The sequence below is a fragment of the Mesoplodon mirus genome (assembly GCF_964341445.2).
Source record: "Mesoplodon mirus genome assembly, chromosome: 13".
Lineage (NCBI taxonomy): Eukaryota > Metazoa > Chordata > Mammalia > Artiodactyla > Ziphiidae > Mesoplodon > Mesoplodon mirus.
Genome location: NC_138989.1, coordinates 77,528,273 through 77,555,215, shown reverse-complemented (window position 1 = coordinate 77,555,215; position 26,943 = coordinate 77,528,273). Strand labels below are relative to the sequence as shown.

Here is a 26,943-nt window from a genome sequence, read left to right as displayed (position 1 = left end):
AGATGCATCCATCATCAGAGAAAGGCTGCTTTAGAGTGATTGGTACCATATTTGGAGCTAGATTTTTACATACTGACTGCACGAGTTTTAACAAATGTCACTTTGGTTCCTAAAAGAGGGCTGACAGCAAATGAGGGGAATGCATAGCTGAAGAGGTGAGTGACACAGCAATTCAAAATAGCGTAAGAAGGAAATTATAGCCAGAAAAAGGAAGAACTTACTTCTGCTACGTGACTTAGCCTCTGAGCCTTCTGGATGCATTTTTATAAGACCAGGTACAGCAAACCACTAGTTGACCAGGTGCTGTGACTCCGCCCTTTATATCCTGCTGAGTTTACAAACTTGGAAATTTAGCTCCAAGTTCAGGCTATTTGAACTGTGAAACATGTACTGCTACATTTTATCAGTTCTGAGACACACCATTTATTTTTCTTCCCTCCTGCCACAGCAGAGGGAAGGCCTGTTCCTCCCATTTATCCCATCTCTATGCCGTCCATGAGCAACTGCTTCAAAATATAGTATTTTCAACATATGATTAGTTTTTGGATTATTTGAATAATTTCTTATCTTCATTGTATGCTTATTTTTAACATAGCATAACCATGATTACTTTTTTCTACTGGCTCTTATTTCTGTTGGATAGTTTTACTACCTAAATTAATCCAGGTGGAATGTTTCAGTAAACCATGCTTGTTCTTAATTTGTATGTGTATGCATGTTTTAAAATATTAAAGATAGTTTTCTTAATGAAAATTTTATTTTGAGATGATTGTAGATTCACATGCAGTTGGGAGAAATAATACAGAGAGAGCCTGTGTACCCTTCACCCAGTTGTCCCCAGTGGCAGCACCTTGTAAAACTATATAGTACAGTATCACAACCCCGATGTTGACATTGATACATTCTAATGTCTTACTCAGATTTCCCCAGTCTTAAGTGTGTGTGTGTGTGTCTGTGCACAGAGTTCCGTCGAGTTAATCCCTGTATCCCCTGCCGTAGTCATGGTACAGAAGAGTTCTCTCCCAAAGGATCCCTCTCGTTGCCCTTTTATAAGCACAGTTACTTCCCTTTCTCTTCCCCCTGCATTCCTGTCTCCTGACAATACTAAACGGTTCTTCACCTCTGGTTTTGTCATTTGAGGTTATGTGAATGGAATCATGCAGTATGGAACCTTTTGGGATTGGTTCTTTTCACCTAGCTTAATTCCCTCAAGATTCATCCAAGTTGTGTATATCAGTAGTTCATTCTTTTTTGTTACTGAGTAGTACTTCCTGGTCTGCGTGTACCATGGTTTAACCATGAAGGGCATGTGGAATGTTCAAGTACAAGTTTTTGTGTGAACGTAGTCTTTATTTCTCTGAGATAAATGCCCAAGAGTGCAGTTGCTGATTCATGGGGTGGTTGCATGTTTAGATTTTTAAAAAAAACAAACCTGTTTCCCAGAGTGACTGTACCATTTTACACCTCAGCAATGTGTAAGTGATCCAGTTCTCTGTATCCTCACCACTGTTTGGCATTGTCGCTATTTTTTATTTTAGCCATTCTGATACGTGTTTAGTGATAATCTCACTGTGGTTTTAATTTGCATTTCCATAACGGCTAGTGATGTTGAACATCTTTTCATGTGCTTATTTGCCATCTGTATATCCTCTTTGGTGAAATGTCTATTTATGTCTTTAGCTTATTTTCTACTTCAGTTGTTTTTAAACTTGATTTTTGAGAGTTCTTTCTGTATTCTAAGTGCTAGTCCTTTCCCAAACATGTGGTTTGCAAACATTTCTCCCACTCTTTGGCTTGTCTTTTCATCCTTTTAACAGGCTCTTTTACAGACCCAAAATTTTTAAGTTTGATGAGGTCCAATTTATCATTATTTTTTTTCCTTTGAGGTGTAATTGATATATAATGTTATATTAGTTTCAGGTGTGCAACGTGGTCCAATTTATCATTTTTTTTTCCTTTGAGGTGTAATTGATATATAATGTTATATTAGTTTCAGGTGTGCAACGTGGTTCGATATTTGTTTATATCGTGAGGTGATCACCACAGTACATCTGGTTAACATCTGTCACCATACATAGTTACAAAATTTTTTTCTTGTGGCAACTTTCAAAAATACATAAGAGTATTATTACTTATAGTCACCATGCTACACATGACATCCCCATGACTGATTTACTTTATGCTGGAAGTTTGTACCTTTGGACCCCCTTCACCCGTTTCGTCCACCCCCCACCTGTGGCAACCACCAGTCTGTTCTCTGTCTGTGAGCTCATTTTTTGTTTTTTGGGTTTTTTTTTTTAGATTCCCCATATAAGTAAGATCATATGGTATTTGTCTTTCTCGGTCTGACTTATTTCACTTAGCCTAATGCCCTCAGGTTCCATCCATGTTTTTGCAAATGGCAAGATTTCCTTTTTTATGGCTGAATAATATTTGATATATCCAGCCATCCATTGGTGGACACTTAGGTTGTTTCCATATCTTGGCTGTTGTAAATAATGCTGCAGTGAACATGGGGGTGCACATATCTTTTCAAGTTAATATTTTCATTTTCTTCAGATAAATACTCAGGAGTGGAATTGCTGGATCATATGGTAGTTCTGTTTTTAATTTTTTGAGGAACCTCCGTACTGTTTTCCATAGTAACTGCACCAATTTATACTTCCATCAACAGTACACTGGAGTTCCCTGTTCTCTCCATCCTCACCAGCACTTTTTATTTCTTGTCTCTTCGATAATAGCCATTCTGATGGGTGTGAGGTGATAACGCATTGTTGTTTTGATCTGCATTTCCCTGATGATTAATGATGTTGAGCACCTTTTCATGTTCCTGTTGGCCATCTGTGTGTCTTCTTTGGAAAAATGTTTATTCAGATCCACTGCCCATTTTTTGATCAAATTGTTTTGATTTTTGCTCTTGATTTGTATGAGTATCTTATATTTTTTGATATTAACTCCTTATCAGATATATATGATTTGCAAGTATTTTCTCCCATTCAGTAGGTTACCTTTTCATTCTGTTGATTATTTCCTTTGCTGTGCAGAAGCTTTTTTGTTTGATGTAGTCACACTTACTTTTGCTTTTGTTGCCTTTGTGGCATCAAATCCAAAAAGTTATCACCAAGACCAACGTCAAGGAGCTTATCATCTGTGTTTTCTTCTAGGAGTTTTATGGTTTCAGGTCTTATGTTCAAATTTTTAATCCATTTTGAGTTATTTTTGTGTATGGTATTAGATAGTATTCATTTTCATTCTTTTGCATTTGGCTGTCCAGTTTTCCCAGCATCATTTATTGAAGAGACTGTTCTTTCCCCATCATACGTTCTTTGCTCCTTTGTGGTAAATTAATTGAGAACATATGTGTTGGTTTATTCCTGGACTCTTTCTTCTGTTCCATTGATCTGTTTGTCTTTTTTTATGCCAATATACTGTTTTTATTTTTTCTTTTTATATATTGTGCTTTTGGTGTCAAGTCTAAGAACCCTTTGCCTAGCCCTAGATGGTGAAGATACTCTTTGTTTTTTCTAAGGATTTTATAGTTTTACATTTTATATTTAAGTCCATGATCCATTTCAAGTTAATTTTTGTACAGAGTACAAGGTTTAGTTTGAGGTGTTCCCCCTCTCTCTTTTTTTTTGGCTTATGGATGTTCATTTGCTCTGGAACCATTTCTTTAAAAGCTTATCTTTCTGCCATTAACTTGCCTTTCTATATCTTTGTCAGAATTCAGTTGGACGTAGCTGTATGGATCTATTTCTGGTAGTTGTGTGTGTGTGTGTGTGTGTGTTTTAAAGTTATTTACAACGTTTGAACTTACAAAACAGAAACAGACTCACAGACTTAGAGAATGAACTTATGGTTGAGGAGGTGGGGGAGGGACAGTTAGGAAGTTTGGGATGACATGTCCACACTGCTGTATTTAAAATGGATCTGGGCTTCCCTGATGGTGCAGTGCTTAAGAATCCGCCTGCCAGTGCAGGGGACGTGGGTTCCAGCCCTGGTCCGGGAAGATCCCACATGCTGCAGAGCAGCTAAGCCCCGTGCGCCACAACTACTGAGCCTGCGCTCTAGAGCCCGCGAGCCACAACTACTGAGCCCACACACCACAACTACTGAAGCCTGCATGCCACAACTACTGAGCCCGCATGCACCACAACTACTGAAGCCTCCAAGCCTAGAGCCTGCGCTCCACAACAAGAGAAGACACCACAGTGAGAAGCCCGCGCACCGCAACACAGAGCAGCCCCCGCTCGCCACAACTAGAGAAAGCCCACACGTGGCAACAAAGACCCAACGCAGCCAAAATTAAATAAATAAAATAAGTTTTAATAAAGTGAAATAAAATGGATAACCAAACAGGACCTACTGTATAGCACAGTGAACTCTGCTCAATATTATGTAACAACCTAAATGGGAAAAGAACTTGAAAAAGAATAGATACGTGTATATGTACAACTGCATCACTTTGCTGCACGCCTGAAACTAACACAGCATTGCTAATCAACTATGCTCCAATATAAAATAAAAAGTAAAAAAAAAAGTACTACAAAAGCTGCCCATTTCATTATGGAATTTCTGGAAGATACGAAGAAGTAGGAAATGAAAAAAATTGAGTCTTATCAAAGATAAGCCCTGTGAAATTTCCTTCCCATCTTTCTTCTGTGCTTTCTAAAAGTTTGCTGTTGTTGCAAATACTTGATCTCATGCTATATGTAAAAATTGTATAATGCTTTCTAAAAACTTGCATTCATTTTTCCATATTATTACGAATATTGCTTAATATTTAACAATTCTACTTTTTATATTGTGTGGCATCTTTTTGCTATTTAAAATTTAAATTTTCAAGTTTTGTTTTTGTTTTTTCAAAAGACCTCTCTGGTTTGTCTTTGCTCAGTGAACCTTTTAGTTAATTACTGGGTTAAAAGATTTGGGTATTTTTCAGACTCTTGGGATTTCATTGCCCTATTGCTTCTGCAGGGGTTTTACCCCGTTTAAATTTTACTGTTGTCATATGCTTTAGACATTTGATTTTTGAGAATTTCCATAAATGCTTTTAACTTGAATTTTCATGTTACTTGATTATTCCTTACTAGCCCTGAGCTTGACTTTTGTTGAGTGAAAAATTATGTGAGAATCTCAGTGATTGGTACTAGATAAAGAGGTGTTCAGATAGCATTTACCTTTTAGAAGAAATGTAATTTGCATTTTATAAATAATTATAATTTATAATACAATGCAGTTGTGATTTAGGAAAAAAAAGATAGATTTGTTTTAAGGTTGCTTTCATTTTTAAAGAAAACATTCAACGTGATTATTTATTTCAAACTTATGCTATGCTTTGATTTTGATGGTATGGTTTTGCCTTCCTTCAAACAGAAAGCGATAGATCTTGCTAGCAAAGCAGCCCAGGAAGACAAAGCTGGGAACTACGAGGAAGCCCTTCAACTCTACCAACACGCTGTACAGTATTTTCTCCATGTAGTTAAATGTAAGGTCATCATTTGTTTTTTTATTTAAAAACACTAAAAGAAAAGATTATTCTATTTCATTTATAAAAATTGAAGTACAATGCCAGAAAATTATAAACCATCAATTTGCAAAAAAGCTTCTTAGTAGTTTTTAAGTACTCAGCCAACAAATGTGCACAGCTGTCATAGTTATTACTTTGTACACCTAAAAATATTAAAATGCCATATAGTCAGTGGGAAAAAGTTTTCATTTTACTGGTTATGTACCCAGATTATGTAATCTGGACCTATTCATTTTCTAAACATCTCTTTGGAAATAGATGTTTTAAAAATAGGTTGGGGGACTTTCCTGGCAGTCTAGTGGTTAAGACTCCACGCTTCCACTGCAGGGGGTGCGGGTTCGATCCCTGGTGGGGAAACTAAGATCCCACGTGCTGTGCGGTACAGCCAAAACAGAAACAAACAAAAATAGGTTGGGAGACATTTTGTGTATTTCCAAATATGTATTCAGTATTTACCACCTGCCAGCTACTGTTCTAGGCACTGAGATACAGCAGTGAGGAAGAAATGGATAAAGACCCCTGCCTTCATGGATCTTAAACCTAATGCTGAACATATGTGAAATAAGACATTGAAAAAGTGTCTTTCTGGCAAACATAGTTTTTTTTTTTAATTAAAATTTTAGCAGTTGGATAATTTAGGATTTTCTTTTGAGCTTCCCTATTTAATTTTGAGGTTTTTCTGTCACATTAAAGTGAAACTAAGAATGAATCATAACATATAAGATAGGTGGGGCTAATCCCATACACTGCGTATATTGCTGAAGTCTCCTTTTCAAATAGCTCTCACAGGGGCCTTTAGTAAAATTACTGTACTGGTGGTACTCATAATATATGGGATTTCTGTCGCTTTTTATACTCTGAAATAAAGCTTATGTAGACGTTGATGGAAATGGTTAATATTGCTTTACTTATATTTGTCTTATAATTGGTTTTGTATGAGATAAGCAGCTTTCAGCTGTCTGCACAGAATGTAAGGGAACAGTATGAAGCCCACAGAATATTAAATAATTTCTTACTATTATTTAACATTAACTTAAGATATCCTAGTGTCTTGCTCAGAACTCTTTCTGACTCACACTCACTGTTGGCCCCCAACCCTGCTGGAGGAAGGAGTAGAAAAGATTGATAATCATGGATTATGATGAGCTAGAGATGATCTTTTCTCTCTCCTCCAAAATAGATTTTCCTTGTTGGAAAAGTATGTCTAGGGGTTTTAGACCTGTCTGTAAAGAGTACTAAAGGAAAAATCTCTCTCGTTTCCCTTCAATAGATGAAGCACAGGGTGATAAAGCCAAGCAAAGCATCAGGGCAAAGTGTACAGAGTATCTTGATAGAGCAGAAAAACTGAAGGAGTACCTGAAGAAGAAGGAGAAAAAACCGCAGAAGCCAGTGAAAGAGGGACAGCCAAGTCCAGCTGATGAGAAGGGGTATGTATTTTAGAGTGAGATTGTATTGTTTCGAATTACAGGATAAAATTTAATTTAATTTGTGAAGTAAATTTCTTTTGTTTAAATTAGGTGTTGGCAAACCGTGACTCATGGGCCAAATCTGACCTGCTGCCTGCTTTTGTAACTAAAGTTTTATTGGAACACGGCCTCATGCCTTCACTTACCTGTTGTCTGTGGCTGTTTTTGTGCTGTACCAGCAAAGCTGAGTAGTTGTGACAAAGAACCGTATGGCCTACAAAATCTAAAATATTTACTGTCTTGTCCTTTACGGAAAAAGTTTGTGGACCCCTAGTTTACCAACCTTCGGGGGTGATATACCTCAAATTGCTCTCCTTGACTGCCTGGTAGTAGTAGAAAAAACATTTGGTAGGAATGCTACTCACTTCTTTACGCTCTGGCCATTATGTAATGAAGTTTAAAATTGTAGGAGTAATCTGTGAATTGAATCTTTGACTAGTAGTATTGACTTAGTACTAAGCACACGGACAAAATGAAAAACAACTCTGGTAATGTAAAACAAATTTTGGATATATAAGTTTTTTGATGTGGATTTGCATCAGATTTGCTTTACTTTATCATTGTAAAGAGAGCGACACAGCATAATTTATAAACATCAAAACTCATTTTTGAAATGTCTTCCTAGATGGGGGATATATCACTTACAGATGCAGAATTTATATATTCAGCACCTAATGTGTGCATGTCAGGCTCTGTGCTGAGCAGTGGGAACATATTCTACCCAGATCCTCTGATCATTCTATTGATTGGTGCCAGAAGTGGTTCCAAGTGACTACATACTCTGAGAAAACAAGACTCTGGGGTGGGGTTATCTGGCCTTGATGGATATGAAGGCAGGAAATTCTGGTTAGCATTATAGGATGTAATACTTAGAGTTCATGGTAAGCAGTGGTACAAGTAACTTAGATAATCCCTGTGGTCACCAGGCATGGAGTGCCCTGAAGGCAGTGCTTTGGGGGCTTTGTGGCTACTACGAAAGGCCATTTTAAGAACTAGAGTTGACAACCTGCTTCAAATTACATGGGAGAGTTTGAAAAAACTTATAAGCTCAAGGTTTTATATTCTCTGTTCAAGACATGGTCGGGGAACCGGGGAGTTCCATTGATACCCTAAGAATATTTTATCTTACAGCTCTAGCATTGGCGTGACAGAAATTAGACCCCAGCTGATCTCGTAGCTTATTGGATTTCAAAATCAGTTGAACCTCACTGGGTTTCTTATGTGAAAGTTAGGGCATGTATTGTAAGACTGGGACTCCAGATGAAAATGAAATGAAAGCTGCTGGGAAGGATCAGTTGACCTCAAGTACCTGGACCCCCAGATCTCGCTGAGACCCCCTGGCCCGCAGAAACGTCCTCTCCCCTGGGAGTTGAGCCTCACCTGGTCTTGCTTGGAGACCGTGTAGTGTCCCTCCTAAGATGTCTGCCTAGCGGGGATACCAGTTCTGTGTTGGATGGCGGGACCCACTTTAAGCTGAAATGGGATAAAGCAGAGAAGCAATTACCTCTTGCTAATGGATGCACAAAAATAAATGGAGCTCAAGCACAGATGCTCACAGACACAGTTCAAAGCTGTGGCAGCTTGGTGCTGAGATGGAGTGTGGTTCTCAGCAGGCTCTTGGCGGGGCCCCTCTCACTGCTCAGGGTGCTTGCTGCCTCATAAGAGCTCACTGCAAAACAAACGCTAAATGCTATTTTGGTTTTTTGCTTTCATTAAAGCAATGATCGTCTTTGGATATCGTTCAGTTACTGAAAACAGGTACTAATGTAGGTCTTTTGTAAAAGCAAAGTGGCATAAAGCAAACTTTGGGAAAGCAGGGATCCCTGTAGTGCATCCCCTTACAGAATTCGAGGGCCAGGGAGTCAAGTTTGGATTCCATATGGCTAGGAGAAGTGCCCCCCTCCGCCAGGGTAGTTCCAGCAGGGATCCCACTGCTGCCAGCTCCCTTGCCCAGCATTCTGGTGCTGGGGAGTGAGCAGTAGGCCCTGCCACAGCGCCCTCAGCAGACACATACAGGCGTCTCCTCGCATGCAGCCCCTACCTCAGTTGCTTGCTTCTGCCTTCCAGCAGGACTTTGGTCTCCTGTGGAGCCTCAGCTGCAGGGGAGCCTGGGAAGGGCAGTTTTATAACAAGTACAGTCTTTACTGTACAGGAATGCGCAGTAGAAGAAGGCTGGGGTGAATGTCAGGGTGAATCAGTTTGCAGTCTCCACCTTACCCATAAACCCCACCATCCTGTGATAACCAAGCAAGCCCATTCTGAGATAAAACCTGTCAATCTTTTTATTCCCCTTTATGTCTTATATGTGAAAAATAATGTAATACCATATTTTTTGCTTTGAAGATTGCAGTGTATTCTGTCACATGCTAATCCTTATAATTGAATATACATTATTTCTAATTTTTTCCCTATTGCAAACAATATGGGCATGATTCTCCTTGTAGTCAAATCCTTGAACTCATTTAAAATTGTTTCCTCAGAATAAATCCCTAGATATGAAATGTGTGCATTGATCTCCTTGTTCTTTGGGGTCGGTTCATTTTCATCAAAAGCTTCATCCATCCTTTGGAACCCCTGGGCTAAGGGTTATGCACCTTTGTACCTTAAATAGTTGATGTTTTGGGGGATATTTTTCCTCCTAGTTATGGCTTCTTGTTCTAATATATAGTTTGCCTGGTCCTGATTTTTTTATTGTTAATTGTTTACAACACTCCTGTAATTCATCTTAAATCTTTTGTGGAATGAGGTGTGGGTCATGCATTTATGAATTAATATCAGTACATAAATAGGTATGTCATGGGAATTTGGAGCTAGTTCCTGACTTCATTCTGATCGTTTTGTCCATTTCCTGTTCATGATTCCATTTTGATGGGTAATATGCCTGCTTACTATTTTGTTTAGTATATTCTGAAAAGTAATAAAATAAGCTTAACTTTTAATGTGAATGTCTTACTTTGCCACTTAAATTACGGATATTTCAGGTTAATCTTTTCCTTTATTTTTTGCCTTACTTTGATAGCAATGAGTGATTATTTGAATATATTAAATTCTTTTTATTAGGAATGACAGTGATGGGGAAGGAGAATCTGATGATCCTGAAAAAAAGAAACTACAGAGTCAACTTCAAGGTTGCTTTAGATTTCATTTTTAAATTTACTATTTTATTTTTAAAAAGCTCATAGTGAATTGTCTATTTGAATTGGGGTTTTTTTCCCACCTGTATTTAAATGAGGTTCAAGAACTGGCTTTGGTTCCCAGTGGTCACATGCTGGCTTTGTTGAGACCATTTTTATAAGATTTGCTCTGTAGGGTCTCTAATGGGTTGGTTTTTTTCCATGCAGTAAAAATAGTTTCATTTTATATCTTCCTTAAAAAGCTTACTCTCTTTCATTTTGTCTTATTTGCCCCCTTTTGGAGAGGGTAGCAGTTATACTATTAGCTTACTATAAAATCTGATGGTATTGAAATTTCCTGTCAGAGGAACAGGATGCATTAGGACTCACACTTGGCTTTTATTGCTGTTGCTGTAGCTTATTCATTGATGCTACTTATTTCATGTTTCCTACCTGCTCTTCCTAATCTGCTTTTTTATCCTATTTCAGCATTCCCATTTACATTTCCCTCTTTCCGCTTTCAGTTTTTTACCTTCCATACCTATAAAAAGCCCTTTCTCCTCTACTGTAGTGAAGTGGCATGATCCAGAGGGCATAGATTGTAGCTCCATTCACATCTGGATTCTGCTCTGGGATCTGCTGCTTAAATCTGTTTAGTCTTGGGCAAGTTCCCTAACCTCTCAGAGTCTGAGACCCAACTCTAAAATGGAAGTTAAGAATACTTTCAGGGCAATTAAAAGGTTAATGACAATGTAAAAACTGCCTAATATTACATCTGACAGTACTAGGGACTCAATAAATAGTAGCTCTGTGTATCTAAAAAGGCATCTATTTAATTGCTGGCTTCTTTAGTTACTGAGACTTGATTGTTCTTTGATATGTTATCTAATGATTTTTCAAGTTGAATTTTATGCTCAGTCACTGGTAACATGTGTTTTATTCATTTGAATCTTGCTGAATAGAACATATATCTGGGAAAGATATCTATTATACAGGCTCAGCCTTAGTTAGTGATTGGTGAACTTACCTAGCTTGGCCAGACCTTTAATCTTGCTATTCTAATCTACATTTTGGTAATATTTGTCTTACCGACCCCTCTGGGATGTATAGGGTAATACTATAAGGATAGTATTTTGAAAACACTACAGTTAACGAGGGTATTTTTCCACGCCAACGTCAATGGTGGGTGTAGTCCAAGGGCAGTAACTGAGTTTCCACTGCCTCGAGCAGTGTGGTCATGCTTCATCCTCAGTAAGTATTTTTGGGCAACCCAGTGGTCCATGCCAAGTGGCTTTATTTTACTTGTAAGGCAAAAAGCTTTTTCCATCTGTTCTTTTGGTTTTGTTCCTCCTCTTTCTGGTTCTGCCCCACTGAAGTAAAAATTGGATTGTATCTTTAATCTTCAAAAAGGTACAATTTTTAATAAGGAATTTTTTTTTACATTTCCTATGAGTGCTGATAAGGCCCAGGGATGTATAAAAATACAGATGCTTAAAACATTTAAATGAGGAAATTTATTTGGAATTTCAGGATGAAATGGAATATGAAGGGGTCCTAGCCTTTTGTATCTGAGAGTCCTTTTTCTCCATCTTTTAGTTTTATGGTTTGCTGATGGATTTCATCATATAATATCCTTTTCTGAATCTTTCCTCATTTTTCCTGAAACAATTTTCCAAATCTTTTTACTTCTGTTTTAGGTTATGACATTAAGTGTAATATTTTATTATTAAAATTAAAGTTCATGATTTGAATTTTCTGTTAATTTTGATATTCAGTGACTTTGACGTTAAATAATATATTAGTATAATAAATAGTATAATCAAAAAAATGGATAAATTTATACAATTGGGAATTATCAAATTATTTGGCTTTTATTTTCTAATAATCCCTCTTTTTAATTTTAAAAATCAATCAATGTCTAATAATTGATACTACTTTTGTCTAAATAGTCTTTTATCACTGAACATTCCAAAGTCACCCAGCTTAAACTTTTAAAGAGAAAAGTATTAGTTAAATGTGAAGATAAATTGTGACACATTTAGAAAATTCATAACAAAAAATTTTAGTTGACCAGATAATGCTTATATATAAATTTACTTTTGTTTAACTGACACAAAATCCTATCAGATGATGTAATATTTTTCTCATGTAGGGTTACTATTCTGTATGGGACATAGAAAAGAAAAAGTGAACTGGCTTTTTTTCTTAATTTATACTTAGTCTGAACTTTTAGAATGCTAAAAGTGTTTATGGTTTCATTTCATTTTTTTTTCATAAACTTATTTATTTTCGTCTGTGTTGGGTCTTTGTTGCTGTGCACGGGCTTTCTCTAGTTGTGGCGAGCGGGGTCTACTCTTCCTTGCTGTGCGCGGGCTTCTCATTGCGGTGGCTTCTTCTGTTCCAGAGCACGGGCTCTAGGTGTGCGGGCTCAGTAGTTGTGGCTCGTGGGCTCAGTAGTTGTGGCTCGCGGGCTCAGTAGTTGTGGCTCGCGGGCTCAAGAGCGCAGGCTCAGTAGTTTGTGGCACACGGGCTTAGTTGCTCCGCGGCATGTGGGATCTTTCCGGACCAGGGCTTGAACCCGTGTCCCCTGCATTGGCAGGTGGATTCTTAACCATTGCGCCACCAGGGAAGTCCCTCATTTCATTTTAATGTATAACTAATGATTTTCATAATTTAGGGAAGTAAGTTGCAGAGTATAGCATTCTTAGAATAACAGATGATCTTTCAAAACAAAAAAAATACCCATAAAAGTAATATCATAGATAATAGTAGATTGTGTGAGTGGTGATATTATACTTAAAACAATTATACATCACCTTTGAACAGGCTACTTTGTAGTTTGTAGTTGAGCAATTTCTATATACTGAAAATTGGGAAAGATTTTGATGAAAGATCTGGAAAGTTTTGCCAGCACACTATAGTAAGAGAAATCTTTGTGGACTCTTACTGATTTTTACTTCTCCTTACTGCAACAGTTTGCTATGGCTTTTGAATATATTGTGTCCCAAAACTAAATCATTTGAATGACTTTGTTAATGTACAAAAATTGTAAATAGGTCTATTTAGAAACCGAATAGAAAATTTGGCAAATCTTGGGAAAGTATTGCAAGTCTGTAAGAGTACACCTTCTCCTCTCCATCATCCCCGTCCCTTCCTTGCCCCTCCCTTCCCCTCTCCCTCTATCTGTCCATCCATCCATCTGCCTGTCTATCTTCAGTTAAAGTCGTTAAGTATATTTTCTTTCTGTAGTTAAGGAGAGCATTAGATCACCGTTTCTTTTGGTTAAAAGGAGAAATAGGAGGTATTCCAGAATCAGCATACTCAAACATTACAACTAGTTTTTGTAACGTTTGGTGCTTTTCCTGTTCATTACATCATTTGATCTTTATACTAACCTGTCTAAGTAGTTTGGGCAGATGGTATTGTTTTTACTTCACCATGAGGAAGTGGAGATAGGAAAGTTAAGTGACTTTACCGCAGGTTACCTGGCTCCCCTCCCCAGGTCCCGACTCCCCCTCACTGCTCCCTAACAACTTCGTGCTCATCACACACTTCCAGAAATGTTTTTAATACATAGAACTTTTCCAGACAAAGTTATAATGCATTTCTGTATTTCATCATTATTTCATGTTGTCTTCTAAATTTGATGGAATAGTCCTCTTTAAAGATGACCTAATTTTTTGTAGGCGCCATTGTTATAGAGCGACCAAATGTGAAATGGAGCGATGTTGCCGGTCTCGAAGGAGCCAAAGAAGCACTGAAAGAGGCTGTGATATTGCCTATTAAATTTCCTCATCTCTTTACGGGTGAGATAACTTTTAAATAATTATTTTTGATGATTTTTTTTTTAAATGTGTTGATGACTGAAGTAAAGTATTGTGAATTCTTGTCATTATATCACGAGTTGTTACCTTAATTCTGTTGTAAGGCAGTGATATACCTTTACACAGATACTTATTTCATATGCATATACATACTTGTAATATATTTATTGCAAAAAAACCTAAATGTCAAGCAGTAGGGCATAGGGTAAATCATGGACATACAGTAGGATACTGTGCACTCATTAGAGTATAGGATACCATCTACATTAAGAAATTTAGATCTACATTATAATTGGCATAGAAGAATGTCCGCCTATATTGTAAAGATCAAAAAGCAAGTTACATAGTATGTATAGTATGATTCCACGTTGTTAAATAAGTGTGTGTGCTGAGAAATAGGTGTAGAAAGATTGACATAAAAATGTTAATGTATGTCTAGGAGATGAGATTATGGGTGATTTTTACTTTCTCCTTTGACTTTCATCTGAGTTTTTTTGCAGTGGACATGTACTAGTCTTATAGAGTATTTCCATTTCTTAAACAGAGGAGTCAAAATTATTTAACAGTTTCATAGGAAGCGCATATCCTCTAGTAGCTCTTTATCACTGCAAGGAGAATATTGCTAACCCACCATCTGGGTACAGTTGAAGTTACAGCTCCAGCAGTAGGTGGTTTGTCTGTGCTGAACCGTTCCTTCACATTGTCCTTTTTGTGACTGATAGCCTGTGTTTGTGATATGGCTATACCCACAGTCTAACAGTGAAACAGAGGTTTTTCCTTTTAAAAACAAGCTGGTTTATGTAGAGAGCAAATCTGTGATATTGGCCTCAAACTGAACAGGTCCAGACAGTGATGTCGTATAGAGCAGTGATGAAGAGCGAGAACCCGTGGGCCACCCATTGTCCACCTAGCTTCGAGGTACGACTCACAACCTCACTTCAGGAATATGAAACTAACAGTGTAAAAGTTGACATCATAACCCTATAAAGGTACAAAAATACGGTTGAACTCATTTTATGTTGTGTTACTTATACCAGTGTTTCCCAAACATGAGTCCTATATGTATCATCTTCATGAATTTTTCCATATACGTGTACCATTATTTTTTAAATATTTTTCTTTAAATCACTCACTTTTAGAGCAGACTTTTTATTAAACTGTAACATAATGTACAAAGATATGCAGGAACCCATAATTGTTCAGCTTCATAAATTATCAGAGTATACCTGTATAATCATCACTCAGATAAAAAAGTACTGCTGGTAACCTAGAACTCCCTCTCTGCCTCTTTCCTCCCCAGAGGTAATCACTCTTTTGACTTCTAATACCATAGATTGTTTTGCCCATATTTGACTTCTAATACCATAGATTGTTTTGCTCACTTGTTTTTACTTAGTAACTTTATTTTAGAAGACTTCTTTGTATCTCTGTAAATGGAAAAAGTAGTGTTTTTATAGAATGCATCTTAAAAATTACTTAATTGAAAAGTATTTGTATACCACCTAAAAGCATCTCATTGCCACCAATGGTATATGTACCACACTTAAGGGCACACTGATTTATAATTGCAGACATTTAAAATAGGCAAATAGAATTCAAGTAAAAGTTGAGGCTTTCATAACAATAAACATGATATTTAGTTTTGCCATCAGTCATCTGTTTATCATTCTTTTACAGACACCGTGTGTCCACCCACAGTTTACACCTAGTAGTTTTTTTTAATGTGTATTTGATATTTTATTGCCAGTTGTAACCCAGCCTGGTTTATTTAAGGCAGCATTATAATTTCTCATTAGCAGAATTGAGATACAAAGAATTTACTTGTTCACTTGCTATTATATTTTGGCAAAACTAGTACTTAAGGTAGAGTCCGCTTATCATTACCCAAGCACTGGAATGGGAATCTGCCACCTGAAATAACCTGTGCTTCCTTGTGGAATCAGGAATGGAGTAGAACTTCACGAGTCATCCAAACTGTGTTAGTTTCACTCCTCCAAAGGTCATAAATACTTTAAAAATCTATTTCCAGATGCCCTTCCCCTGTGAGTATAGTTCCTCCTACAATATTCTGATGTTGAGCAGTGCACATAGTAGATGATCAGGAAGTACCTTCTAACTGAATTCTTTTCTCTTTAATAGACTGGAAGGCCTTGGAAGGCAGAGATCCTTGTATTCATAGTTCTCTGCCTACATGTCGTGGTTTCAATACGTAGTGGTTGAATGAGTGAGCAAGCAAATGAACTTCCTCTTAGAAGGATTATAGCTATATAAACACAGTTTGACAAAGTGGTCTCTAGAAAAAGCAAAGTACACTTGGGACATACTTACCTTAGATGGATTTATTTAAATTTTGTTTTATTCTACGGCTAGCTTTAGAGTGGAAACCTCTTCACGGTACTCTTCACTGTGGATGATGTCTCTGGTAACTGAAGTCAACAGTCTTGAAAATCTCATGTTATTTTTCTAATGCAAATTTTAGGCAAGAGAACACCTTGGAGGGGAATCCTGTTATTTGGGCCACCTGGAACAGGAAAATCCTATTTAGCCAAAGCTGTAGCAACAGAAGCAAACAACTCAACATTTTTCTCAATATCTTCCTCTGACCTTGTTTCTAAGTGGCTAGGTGAAAGTGAAAAGTAAGTAGTAAATTGATTTTTTTTTAAAATTTTTCTTTGCCTGGTAGTCACTATTTCAGTCTATAAAGTAGTAGGTTTCTTATATCATTAATAGACATTCAAAAAAAGTGCTATTATAAATACAGGTGGTATTCATTTCTGTTAGATTAGTCCCTAGTTTGGAATTTATTTCATAGGGCGAAGATAGCATATATGATATGTGCATGGTTTAGTAAATCATAAAATGAATTATCCAAATGTAGTAATCTTATTTTAAAGATCAAAACGTGATGAGACTTTTTGGTCTGTAGCGTTCCTATAATATTGGTATATAGTTTTGTTTTAGTTTTTTCATTGTCATGTGTCATTTACTATTTTTTTTTTAGAAATTGAAACCTTTATTTATTTTTAGGCAAGTTAAGTACTTATTCCAACTTGCCAGAGAGAATAAACCTTCCATTATCTTCATTGATGAAATTGATTCTCTGTGTGGTTCAAGAAGTGAAAATGAAAGTGAAGCTGCACGTAGAATTAAGACAGAGTTCCTAGTTCAAATGCAAGGTAGTGTTACTGATTTTTTAAAATAGTTTCTCTTTATTGTATAACCATTATTATGATAGTAATGGAAAAAATTTCAAGCAGAATTTCTCCGTTCTTATAGGCCAAGTCTTATGCCATGTCTCATTCTGATCCACATGCATACATAATTTTTACCCAGTTGTAATCATCTCGTTGGTGTAAATAGTGACGAGATTAATATATTCACTTATGCCAGAAACAATATCAATAAAAGGAATATGTAAACTTCAAATTAAATCTTTCAAGAAATATTTTGAAAAGAATATTAATAGTATTTTCCCACAGTTTAGGAGATTCTAGGGAATATTTGCATCATATTCTAGTAATAAGAAATGTGGTTAAATACAGTTTTTTTCAGAGAGAAAGTGTCAAGATGAGGCATTTTAACATTAAAGTACCACGTTCATAAGAGAACACACAGATGATGTTCAAAGAACACTTGAAATGACAAATTATTTAAAACATTACCTATTTTGATGCAGGGGTTGGTGTGGACAACGATGGAATTTTGGTTCTGGGAGCTACAAATATACCCTGGGTTCTGGATTCTGCCATTAGGCGAAGGTATGAGGAGACAGTCAATATCTTATTTCTAATTACAATATAACAAGTGAATATTAATTCCCATTCTGTCTAGTTGAGGAGGCATTCTGATAACTTCAGAATGTTTTTTAATGTGCTCGAACCCTATTGACCCCTGCCTTGGGGAAGAGAGGCAGGCATTTGTTTGCCTGCTGTGTTCAAGATCCAAGATTTACACCTACTGGAATCTTTCACATCAGAAAGTATGTTACCTAATGCTTACTTTAGTTCTAATTAAGCTTAGTAGGTGCATGATGCTTCAGAAATTTACATATATAGTTTGATATTTCAATGGAAAAACCTTCCATTGAAGGTTTTTCCATTTTGCTAAATATAAAATTTTAGCAAAATGACAATTCTACAAGTTAAAGTATGCTAAGAAAGATATAGTTTCAGTTAAAAAAATTCTGTCTATAATTTTTTAACTGAATATGAAACTTGAGCTACAGGAAAGGTATACAGACTTCTTACTTTTCACTGCTTCACAGTTCCCTATCCCATTGATTTAATTGTGCATGGTAAAAATGAACACTTCAGTTTTTGCTGCTTTTACCCCGTTCACTTGATGGTTTGCCAGAATGTTAGATTACCATCCAGTATCAAGAAAGGAAATGTGCTGGTTATTTTTGAAAAACGGCCTAATTCTAAACCCATCTCTAGAGGTGGTGGAAACTTTAAAAATTCCTCTTATTGCCACAGAGAATAATTACCTGGAGAAGAAAATGTCTCCACAGACCCATTTATGTTTTTTTGGTTTTATTGGCCCTGAGGTATGCAGGGTCTTACCTCCCTGATGAAGGATCGGACCCACACCCCCTGCATTGGAAGGCAAAGTCTTAACCACTGGACCACCAGGGAAGTGCCCCCTCCACAGACCCATTTAAATTGTCCCTCATTGCTTCCACCTTATCTCCAAATGCTGATATTCTAAGAAGGCAAGCAAAATTATAAGATTTTGAGTAATTTAACTCTTTAGAATTTAGGTAATTTCTTTTGTCATCTCTTATTTCACACTTTTAATCATATTAATCCCTTGATCAGGAGTTCAGAGTGTCATTCTACAGGAAATTGTAATCCTGTAGGACATGTTGTGTCATGAATTCCAGACATGTGAACACTCTGGCTAAAATAATTCAAAAATCATGTGAGAAAAACTAAAGCACTCCAGACTGGTTCCCTGGCTATTTTGGTTTTATTTGTTTTTTGTTAATGTGTTCTGGATATTTTCCCTTTATTAACCTGAATTTGTATCTGTTTAACTCTGATGGATATGGGCCCATTTAATTTATTCAGCTTAACTTTGTATAAATGAGAATATCTAAATATCTTGTTTCTTCTTGAAAAACTAATTTTTAATAGAAATTAAATAGTATTATATAGTAATATTCTTGATGTAATTTTTTTTTTCATTTTAAGATTTGAGAAACGAATTTATATTCCTTTGCCTGAGGCCCATGCCCGAGCAGCAATGTTTAGACTGCACTTGGGGACCACTCAGAACAGTCTGACAGAAGCAGATGTCCGGGAACTTGGGAAGAAAACTGAAGGCTATTCAGGGGCAGACATAAGTATCATTGTACGTGATGCACTTATGCAGCCAGTTAGGAAAGTACAGTCAGCCACTCATTTTAAAAAGGTAAGGAACTTTTATCCATCTTTTCATATATTTTTAAAATCAAGTTTTGAGACCATGATTGACTTGTCTTTGAAGAATTTTAGGAAGATTTCAGTTTTGTATAATAAGTAGATTTACATAAAAGATTATGTTTCCATTTCATTGAAAATAAGTTCTCCCAAAGTGTTTTAAAACTTTGTATGCAGGGATTTTTGAAGTATTTATTATTTTGATGTAAATATAGAAACTTAAATCTATGATTGTCTCTGATGTAACTAGAATATCCTCGAGCAGAATCTGGTACGTTTACACCTCATTAATAAAGTAAAAATAGGGCTTCCCTGGTGGCGCAGTGGTTGAGAGTCCGACTGCCGATGCAGGGGACACGGGTTCGTGCCCCGGTATGGGAAGATCCCACGTGATGCGGAGCGGCCGGGCCCGTGAGCCATGGCCGCTGAGCCTGCGCGTCCGGAGCCTGTGCTCCGCAGCGGGAGAGGCCACAACAGTGAGAGGCCCGCGTACCGCAAAAAAATAAATAAATAAATAAAGTAAAAATAATAATAGCTAATATTGTTTAAATATTCACGTGCCCAGCACTGTGTTTGCTCCATCATCTTCCTATTTTATTTGGTCCTCACAGAAGCTCTACAAAAGGTACATATAGCCACCTGTTGATGGTTAGTCCTAGACTAACATGATTAAACTGGGACTTGGATGTTTTTAACACAGTTTGCCAAGGTACAGCTAGAGAGGATTGGAGGTGTGGTTTTTCTCTAGGTAAGGTGTACTTCAGAAGCCTCAACCATTCTCCTCTCCTGCTCCTCCCATGCACTGTTTGGTCTGCATGAATGACTTGAGTGTATATGGTTTGAGAGAGAATTTTGTGAAAAGACCGTGGTCTTGGGATATTCAATTTAAGTAACAGTAGACTAGGTAATTTGGACCAGCTCTCCTGCTGAGGGCAGCAGTCTCCAGTATGCTCATGAACGTAGATGTGAAAATCCTGAAACACTGTTAGCAAACCTAATCCATTAGTATATGACAAACTAATATGTCATGACTCTGATACACATATATGTCTGTTATATACCACAGTAAAATTTTTTTTTAAATGAGCTTGAATTAAAACCTGGATTTGAAGCCTGACTCTACAATTTACTTGTTTTATCTCTTTGACCAAGTTGCATTACCTTTTTAAGTCTCAATTTTTATCATCTCTTAAGTAAGGATGATAATACTACTTTGAAATGCTCTTATGAAAATGAAATGAAGGAATATTCATAAAACAGCTGTCATGGTACCTGAATAGCCCAGTAAATATTACTCATCTCTTCTTCGGCCATTTCATTACTGAGAGAAATATAGTTAGCTCAGAATCAAGTTTATGCCACAACCATTGTGTTTTTTCTTAAATTCTCTTGGCCATTTAGAAGGAACTCAGTCCTTCCATACTCAGAACTTTCCGTTCAGTTCTCTGTATAACTACTAGGGATGGCTTGTATGACCCTAAAGCCAGGCCCTTGTTAGGAGGATAAAGGTGAAGCAGCCAAATTTCGTTTTTCTTTCTTTCTTTCTTTCCCTTTTTGTTTTTTGGCTGTGCCGCACAGCTTGCAGGATCTTAGTTCCCAGACCAGGGATTGAACCCGGCAGTGAAAGCAGCGAGTCCTAACCACTGGACCGCTGGGGAGTTCCCAGGCAAATCTCTTTTAACATCAGGCCTTTTGTATCACCAACTATAGTAGATCTTTCTGTGGCTCCCTCTTCTCCATTTTTCAGTTAGCAAGAACAAGTTTGCCTGTGTATTTTATTTATTAAATGTATAAGTACTAATCTGGGCCCAGAGGTAGGTCAGAGTACAATAGTTAAAAAACACAAAACCCCTGCCACTGAAATTGTGAGCAAAGACAGACACTAAAATACACATAGTAAAGTGAAAATATTTATTTCTCTACCCCGCCCCAATCCTGAGACAGTATTTAAGATTGATCATTGTAAAACAAGTATTAAGTATGAAAGCAGTCCCTGGTTTGATACAAGTGTGTTGCCTTCTAAATATTATATGTGACTGTATGTCACAAAGGTTCTTTTTCTGGATGTTATTAAAACTTTTTCTTTTAAATCAGTTATGAATTGTAAGATAGCACTGAAATTACATTTGGCATTTCATTTTGTACTTATATTTGAAGAAGGAGTTTTTGTGGGGAAAGACAGAAAGATTCAGTAATTTCATAATAATAAACCTCCCAAAGATCACAGAAATTTCTCGGCTATGGAAAACAGAGTAACTTAAAGGAATTTTTAAGTAGGTATTTTTTTTTTTTTATTGGCGTATAGTTGATTAACGTTGCTGTGGTAGTTTCGTACAGCAAAGTGATTGTTATACATGTATCTATTCTTTTTCGAATTCTTTTCCTATTTAGGTTATTACAGAGTATTGAGCGGAGTTCCCTGTGTTACACAGTAGGTCCTTGTTGGTTATCTATTTTAAATATAGCAGTGTGTATTTTTGGTCTCTAGGGTTATGACCACTTAATAATCATTAGAAAAAAAGAAAGAAAATTTTAGCTACAGGTAATTGTTTCTTTATTTTAACTTATTTTCTCCCTATGATCATCTAAGTAAGTTATTGTAGGAAATTTCAAATATAAAAAATCATCCAAGAAAAAAATTAAAATCAAGCAAAATCTATCCCATCACCCAGAGATAATTGCACTTTTTGTTGTATACCCTTCTGTTTATTTTCAGAAGTAAGCATTTTAACAAAACATAAAATAATAGTACATTTTCAGATTTCCTGATAATGGTCTAAATCTTAATGTTTATTTAATTTGTTCTGTTGTTGTACTGTTTATTCCAGGTTCGCGGACCTTCACAAGCTGATCCTAACAATATAGTAGATGATCTGCTAACACCCTGTTCTCCAGGTGATCCTGGTGCCATTGAGATGACGTGGATGGATGTCCCTGGGGATAAACTTTTGGAGCCAGTTGTTTGCATGGTCTGACATTTTGTTTGCTTTTAAGAAAAATCTTAAAACATTGTATTTTATGGGGACTTCCCTGGCAGTCCAATGGTTAAGACTCCATGCTTCCAGTGAAGGGGGCACGGGTTCGAGTCCTGGTTGGGGAACTAAACCTCCCGCATGCTGCACCGTGCAGCCAAAAAAAATTATATTTTATAATTTGTCAGATAAAATTTTCAGTTTTTTAAAATTAGTTCAAAAAAGTTAATACTAACTACTTAAAAAGTTTTAAAGATTAGTTGAATGTAAAATACACAAAATAATTATCTTTAAAATGTTTTCTTGGGCTTCAAGGAAATTTTAAGTGAATAAGCTATTTTTAAAAACATACAGGCTTCTGACATTATAGGTCTTATAGCTGGGATATTATCACCAAAATGGTGGGATTGGTTAAAATGTTTTTCCCTGAATCTCAGATTTTGTAAAATATCCAGAAACGCTAATGTGTGAATCATAGTATTCATAATATTATTTTTCTGTTTTATTCTCAAAGCTTCATAGAAAGTTTAAGTAATGCACTACTCTTTTAAAAAGTTCTGAAAACAAAATTTTTATTATAAAAAATTACATTTCTGTTTATATTAGAGGAATTAAACTATTCATAAAGTTTACATTTCTGTAGTTTCTATTGGAAGAAATAAAATAATTCATAAGACTTTATTATTTTGTAAGCCATATTAATTTTAGGGAACTTACTGCGATTGAAAAGGTACATTTATTATGTTTATGTTTTCTTATTGATGAACAGTCACTTTTTAAAATCTTCTGCTTTAGTTATAGATTTTCAAATCTATATGTCAAAATTAACAGTAACTTTCAAAGGGGAAACTTTCACATGATGTGTAGACCTAGATATATAGACAAATATGTACATATATGTATATAAGTTTGTATGCATATATATAGAGAAATATATCTGTAAACATAGATATATTTATGTGTTAATCAACCACAATGCTTATCTGAGAAATTATTCAGAAATCCTTTTTTGTTGCAATCCTTGGTTTATTTTTTAAAGTTTTCTTTTGACTGTTTTCCATACTGTTTTATAGGAGACATGGCCTAGAAGTTAATTTTTTAATGAATCCTTGATATTTGTATATTTTCTTACCACTTTGATTGTAATTTTAACTAACAGTTAAAATTTTTGATTAGTTGATTTTGATTAAATGGTATTATTCTGTTTCACATAAGTATAAGTGAATGACTGTATTCCTTTTGAGTTGCACTTGGACAACTGCTCTCTTGTTTAGGAATAAACAGATACGGCCAGAAAAGCGATCGGGGACTCAATTCTGGAGGCCTTTATCATCAGGCTAAGAGGACTGTACTTCCTTAGGGTGCTGAGGAGCCTTTGAAAGTTGTGATCGGGACAAGGCAAGCAACTGAAAGTTTCTAAGCAAAGGAATAACTTGGTCAAAGATGTCCTTCAGGAAAACAAGAGAGTTTATTGTCAGTAGTTTATGGCACGATGCAGATTTTCAGATTTAACCGTAGGCAAAAGTTAGGAATGTTGATAATGAAATGTTTTTTATTCCATTAAATCTATTACTAATACTCGCCCCCCCCCTTCTTTCTCCTGACAGTCGGATATGTTACGGTCACTATCTAGCACAAAGCCCACAGTCAATGAACATGACTTGTTGAAATTAAAGAAGTTTACAGAAGATTTTGGCCAAGAAGGCTAGACCAAAGACAACAAGGAAGACGTTTACCATGTGTGTTCTCTCTTTCATAGGTATTTTTGCCTTTCTTGGATGGCAGTCAGATTCTTTCCAGTAAAACTCTTTTACTGCAGGAAAACAGAGATCTCGCTTCAGCATTCTTTTAAGTTTTATATGTATTTTTGCTCCATTACCAATTAAATCCTCCTGTTAACAAAAATTATAAAATAATGGGTTATAAGCAAATGAGTGACATAAATAGCAAAAACACAGAAATTACCCAGTAAAAAGATTAAAATTGAGATACAAATATTTAAAATTGTTATAAATAGTGGTCTTTGCAAAGAGCATTCTTTTTTTTTTTTTAACTAAAATGAAGTGGGGCTTATTTCATATTTTGAAAAAAACTTAAGCATCATTCTTGTCAATGTAAAATTTATTTACTTTATTAAAAATATTAAAAATGATTTATTTACTCTCAGGGATGGGCAGTAAAACAGCAAAGAGCACTGATTGGGTTTGAAAGGTTTTGAATTGTGTTCTAGCCAAGGCTCTTATTGGTTTTTTGGTAGGTTGGCTTTTTTCTCCATGTAGATTTAAATAATTTCTATAAAAGCTGCAAGCTTTTTTATATTAACTAAATAATACCTTTTACTGTGCAATCTCAAGAGAAAGACTCTCTAAATTAGGCATTGTCTCTATCTTGAAGAAGAAAATTGTTTATTTCAGTGTCTTTTTGTAGCAAGATTGACCAAAACAGGTGGTTCATAAATGTGTACTTTTTAAATAATTCTGCCATGAAATACTGTAATGGGAACCTTTGCTAAAAGGAACAGCCTCCCTTTGGATTATGGGAAGTTTCTTGTGTGTGATGGGGGCGTTGTGTGTGTACATATATATAAATTTTTTTTAATACAGGTTAGCGAGAGTCTTGTCTTTCACCTTTTAAGTTCAGGGAACAGCTCGTCCTGGCCACACGTATGTTATCAGTGTAATGTTTCATGAAGCTTTAGAAATGAGCTGATGTCTCCTTAAATAATAAAATACAAACATGATATTGTATTATTTTAATATCTTCAAATAAATAATCTGAGGGTGTGTGTTATATACTTGAGCACCAACACTAAGTTGTGCCTTGTACATTTGCATTGGCTCTACATGCAAAGGATTATTAAGTCAGCTAGAATGAGGTAGATTCCTTAATTTACTATAAAGTTCTGCCTTGAAAATGCTATAGAATAACTTGCATTTTAAAGTATATTTGCACATTTTACATATTGTGCTATATGGTTGTCTGGGTTTTCTGTACAGATTGTTTTCGTTGATATTAAATGGAAGTCGTAGGCCTGAAATTTGCTGTTCTTACGTGAAGTAAATTGATACAACCTACTATTGGCTATATTCTGTGTGTGCTTCTTTATTTTGGGATCTTACGTATAGGAGAAAATATTATCTAAATTGATTAGATACAAAGAAATAATTAAAAACTATTAATTAAGGATGTATGCATGAAAATTCTATTTTTCAGTAACTTCTGTGTGAGGGTTGGGAATTAACTTGGCACACCAACACCGAGTTCTTTGCAGATGTCTTACGAGACATTTTACTTTATCCACCTCAGAATCATACAGTATTGCTATGAATCATATCATTAGGAGAATTAACATAACTATATTATTATAACTATATAATAGCTGAAATCCAGATTTTTTTTGTGAATCCAAAATTTGTTTTGAGGAAGTATTTTACTTAACTTGGCCAAGTAGTGTGTAAGTGCAGTGTTGATGATAAGTGGATACTTTATCACTCAGTTCTTACATGTGCTCTGAGAACCGTGCCTCAGTATCCATGTCACTTCTAGCCATAGCTCCATTTTCCACATTTCTGGTTTTAAAACTGTTTCTAGAATCTAATAATTTTAGACTTATTTTAGAATGGTAGAGCATAGGTCATTTCCATGTGTGTTTTTTTTTTTTTTTTTTGCAGTACGTGGGCCTCTCACTATCGCGGCCTCTCCCGTTGTGGAGCACAGGCCCCGGATGCGCAGGCTCAGCGGCCATGGCTCACGGGCCCAGCCGCCCCGCGGCACCTGGGATCTCCCCGGACCGGGGCACGAACCTGCATCCCCTGCATCGGCAGGCGGACTCTCAACCACTGCGCCACCAGGGAAGCCCTTCCATGTGTTCTTTATGGGCAGATAAATACTCAAGAGGAAACAATGTTCAGGCTCTGTCTGCACCTTGGCCATTATGATTTTGGGTAGATGTTTTCTGAGCCACCAAATAAACCCTACTTGAGCAACTCTATGAGCTAGCTATTCCCTGGATGTTTAAGAACATTTTTTTGTCTCAGTCTGAAAACTCTCTAGGGACCTTAATTATAAAAGTATTTCAGTAGAAAATCGGTTTTTGAGTTTACTGTCATCAACATGCAGAAAGACAGAATGATTGTATTTGATTACTAATGTGAAGTATTATTTAGCCACTTGCAGCTGCACAGGTAGGAAATGGAGGCACACCTCCCCAACACAGTGCTGGAAATGTTGCCCAGCTTTGTGCGCTCTCACGGGTACCGGGTGCTTTCCTGCCTCCTTTCTTCTTTCCTCTGCTAGTCCAAATCCCATGATTTCCATTAAGACCTAGCTCATGACCCATATAATCTCTTCCAGGAAGAATTCCTAAACTACCCCATCCAACCTTTGGATTTCTTTAGCACTGAGTTGTTGTGACTATCTTAAGATTTTTCTCCAAGTGTCAAGCACACTCTGTTAATTTTGTTTAGATCGTTTAGATTGTAAGCTCTTCAAACAGTTATATTTTCCTTTGTATTAGCATAGTGCTAGACACTGTTTATTAGGTACTTAATAAAGGCTTGAAAAAATTAAGGGAGTTATATCCATATTTTATCTACTTCCTAGATTGTCTGTGAGACTT

The 26,943-nt window shown here is 36.2% G+C and overlaps 1 protein-coding gene across 1 annotated transcript in view; it reads left to right on the top strand.

The window, feature by feature from the left end:
- Positions 1 to 25,409, top strand: part of VPS4B (vacuolar protein sorting 4 homolog B) — a 31,176-nt gene extending 5,767 nt beyond the window's left edge. The window contains exons 2-11 of the mRNA XM_082640549.1: positions 5,377 to 5,488; positions 6,801 to 6,957; positions 10,057 to 10,124; positions 13,796 to 13,915; positions 16,413 to 16,569; positions 16,961 to 17,109; positions 17,610 to 17,691; positions 19,126 to 19,345; positions 22,182 to 22,322; positions 23,933 to 25,409. Coding sequence (XP_082496675.1) covers positions 5,377 to 5,488; positions 6,801 to 6,957; positions 10,057 to 10,124; positions 13,796 to 13,915; positions 16,413 to 16,569; positions 16,961 to 17,109; positions 17,610 to 17,691; positions 19,126 to 19,345; positions 22,182 to 22,322; positions 23,933 to 24,034 — 1,308 coding nt within the window. The 3' untranslated portion in view covers positions 24,035 to 25,409. The remainder of the gene's footprint in view (positions 1 to 5,376; positions 5,489 to 6,800; positions 6,958 to 10,056; positions 10,125 to 13,795; positions 13,916 to 16,412; positions 16,570 to 16,960; positions 17,110 to 17,609; positions 17,692 to 19,125; positions 19,346 to 22,181; positions 22,323 to 23,932) is intronic.
- The last annotated feature ends 1,534 nt before the right edge of the window (positions 25,410 to 26,943 follow it).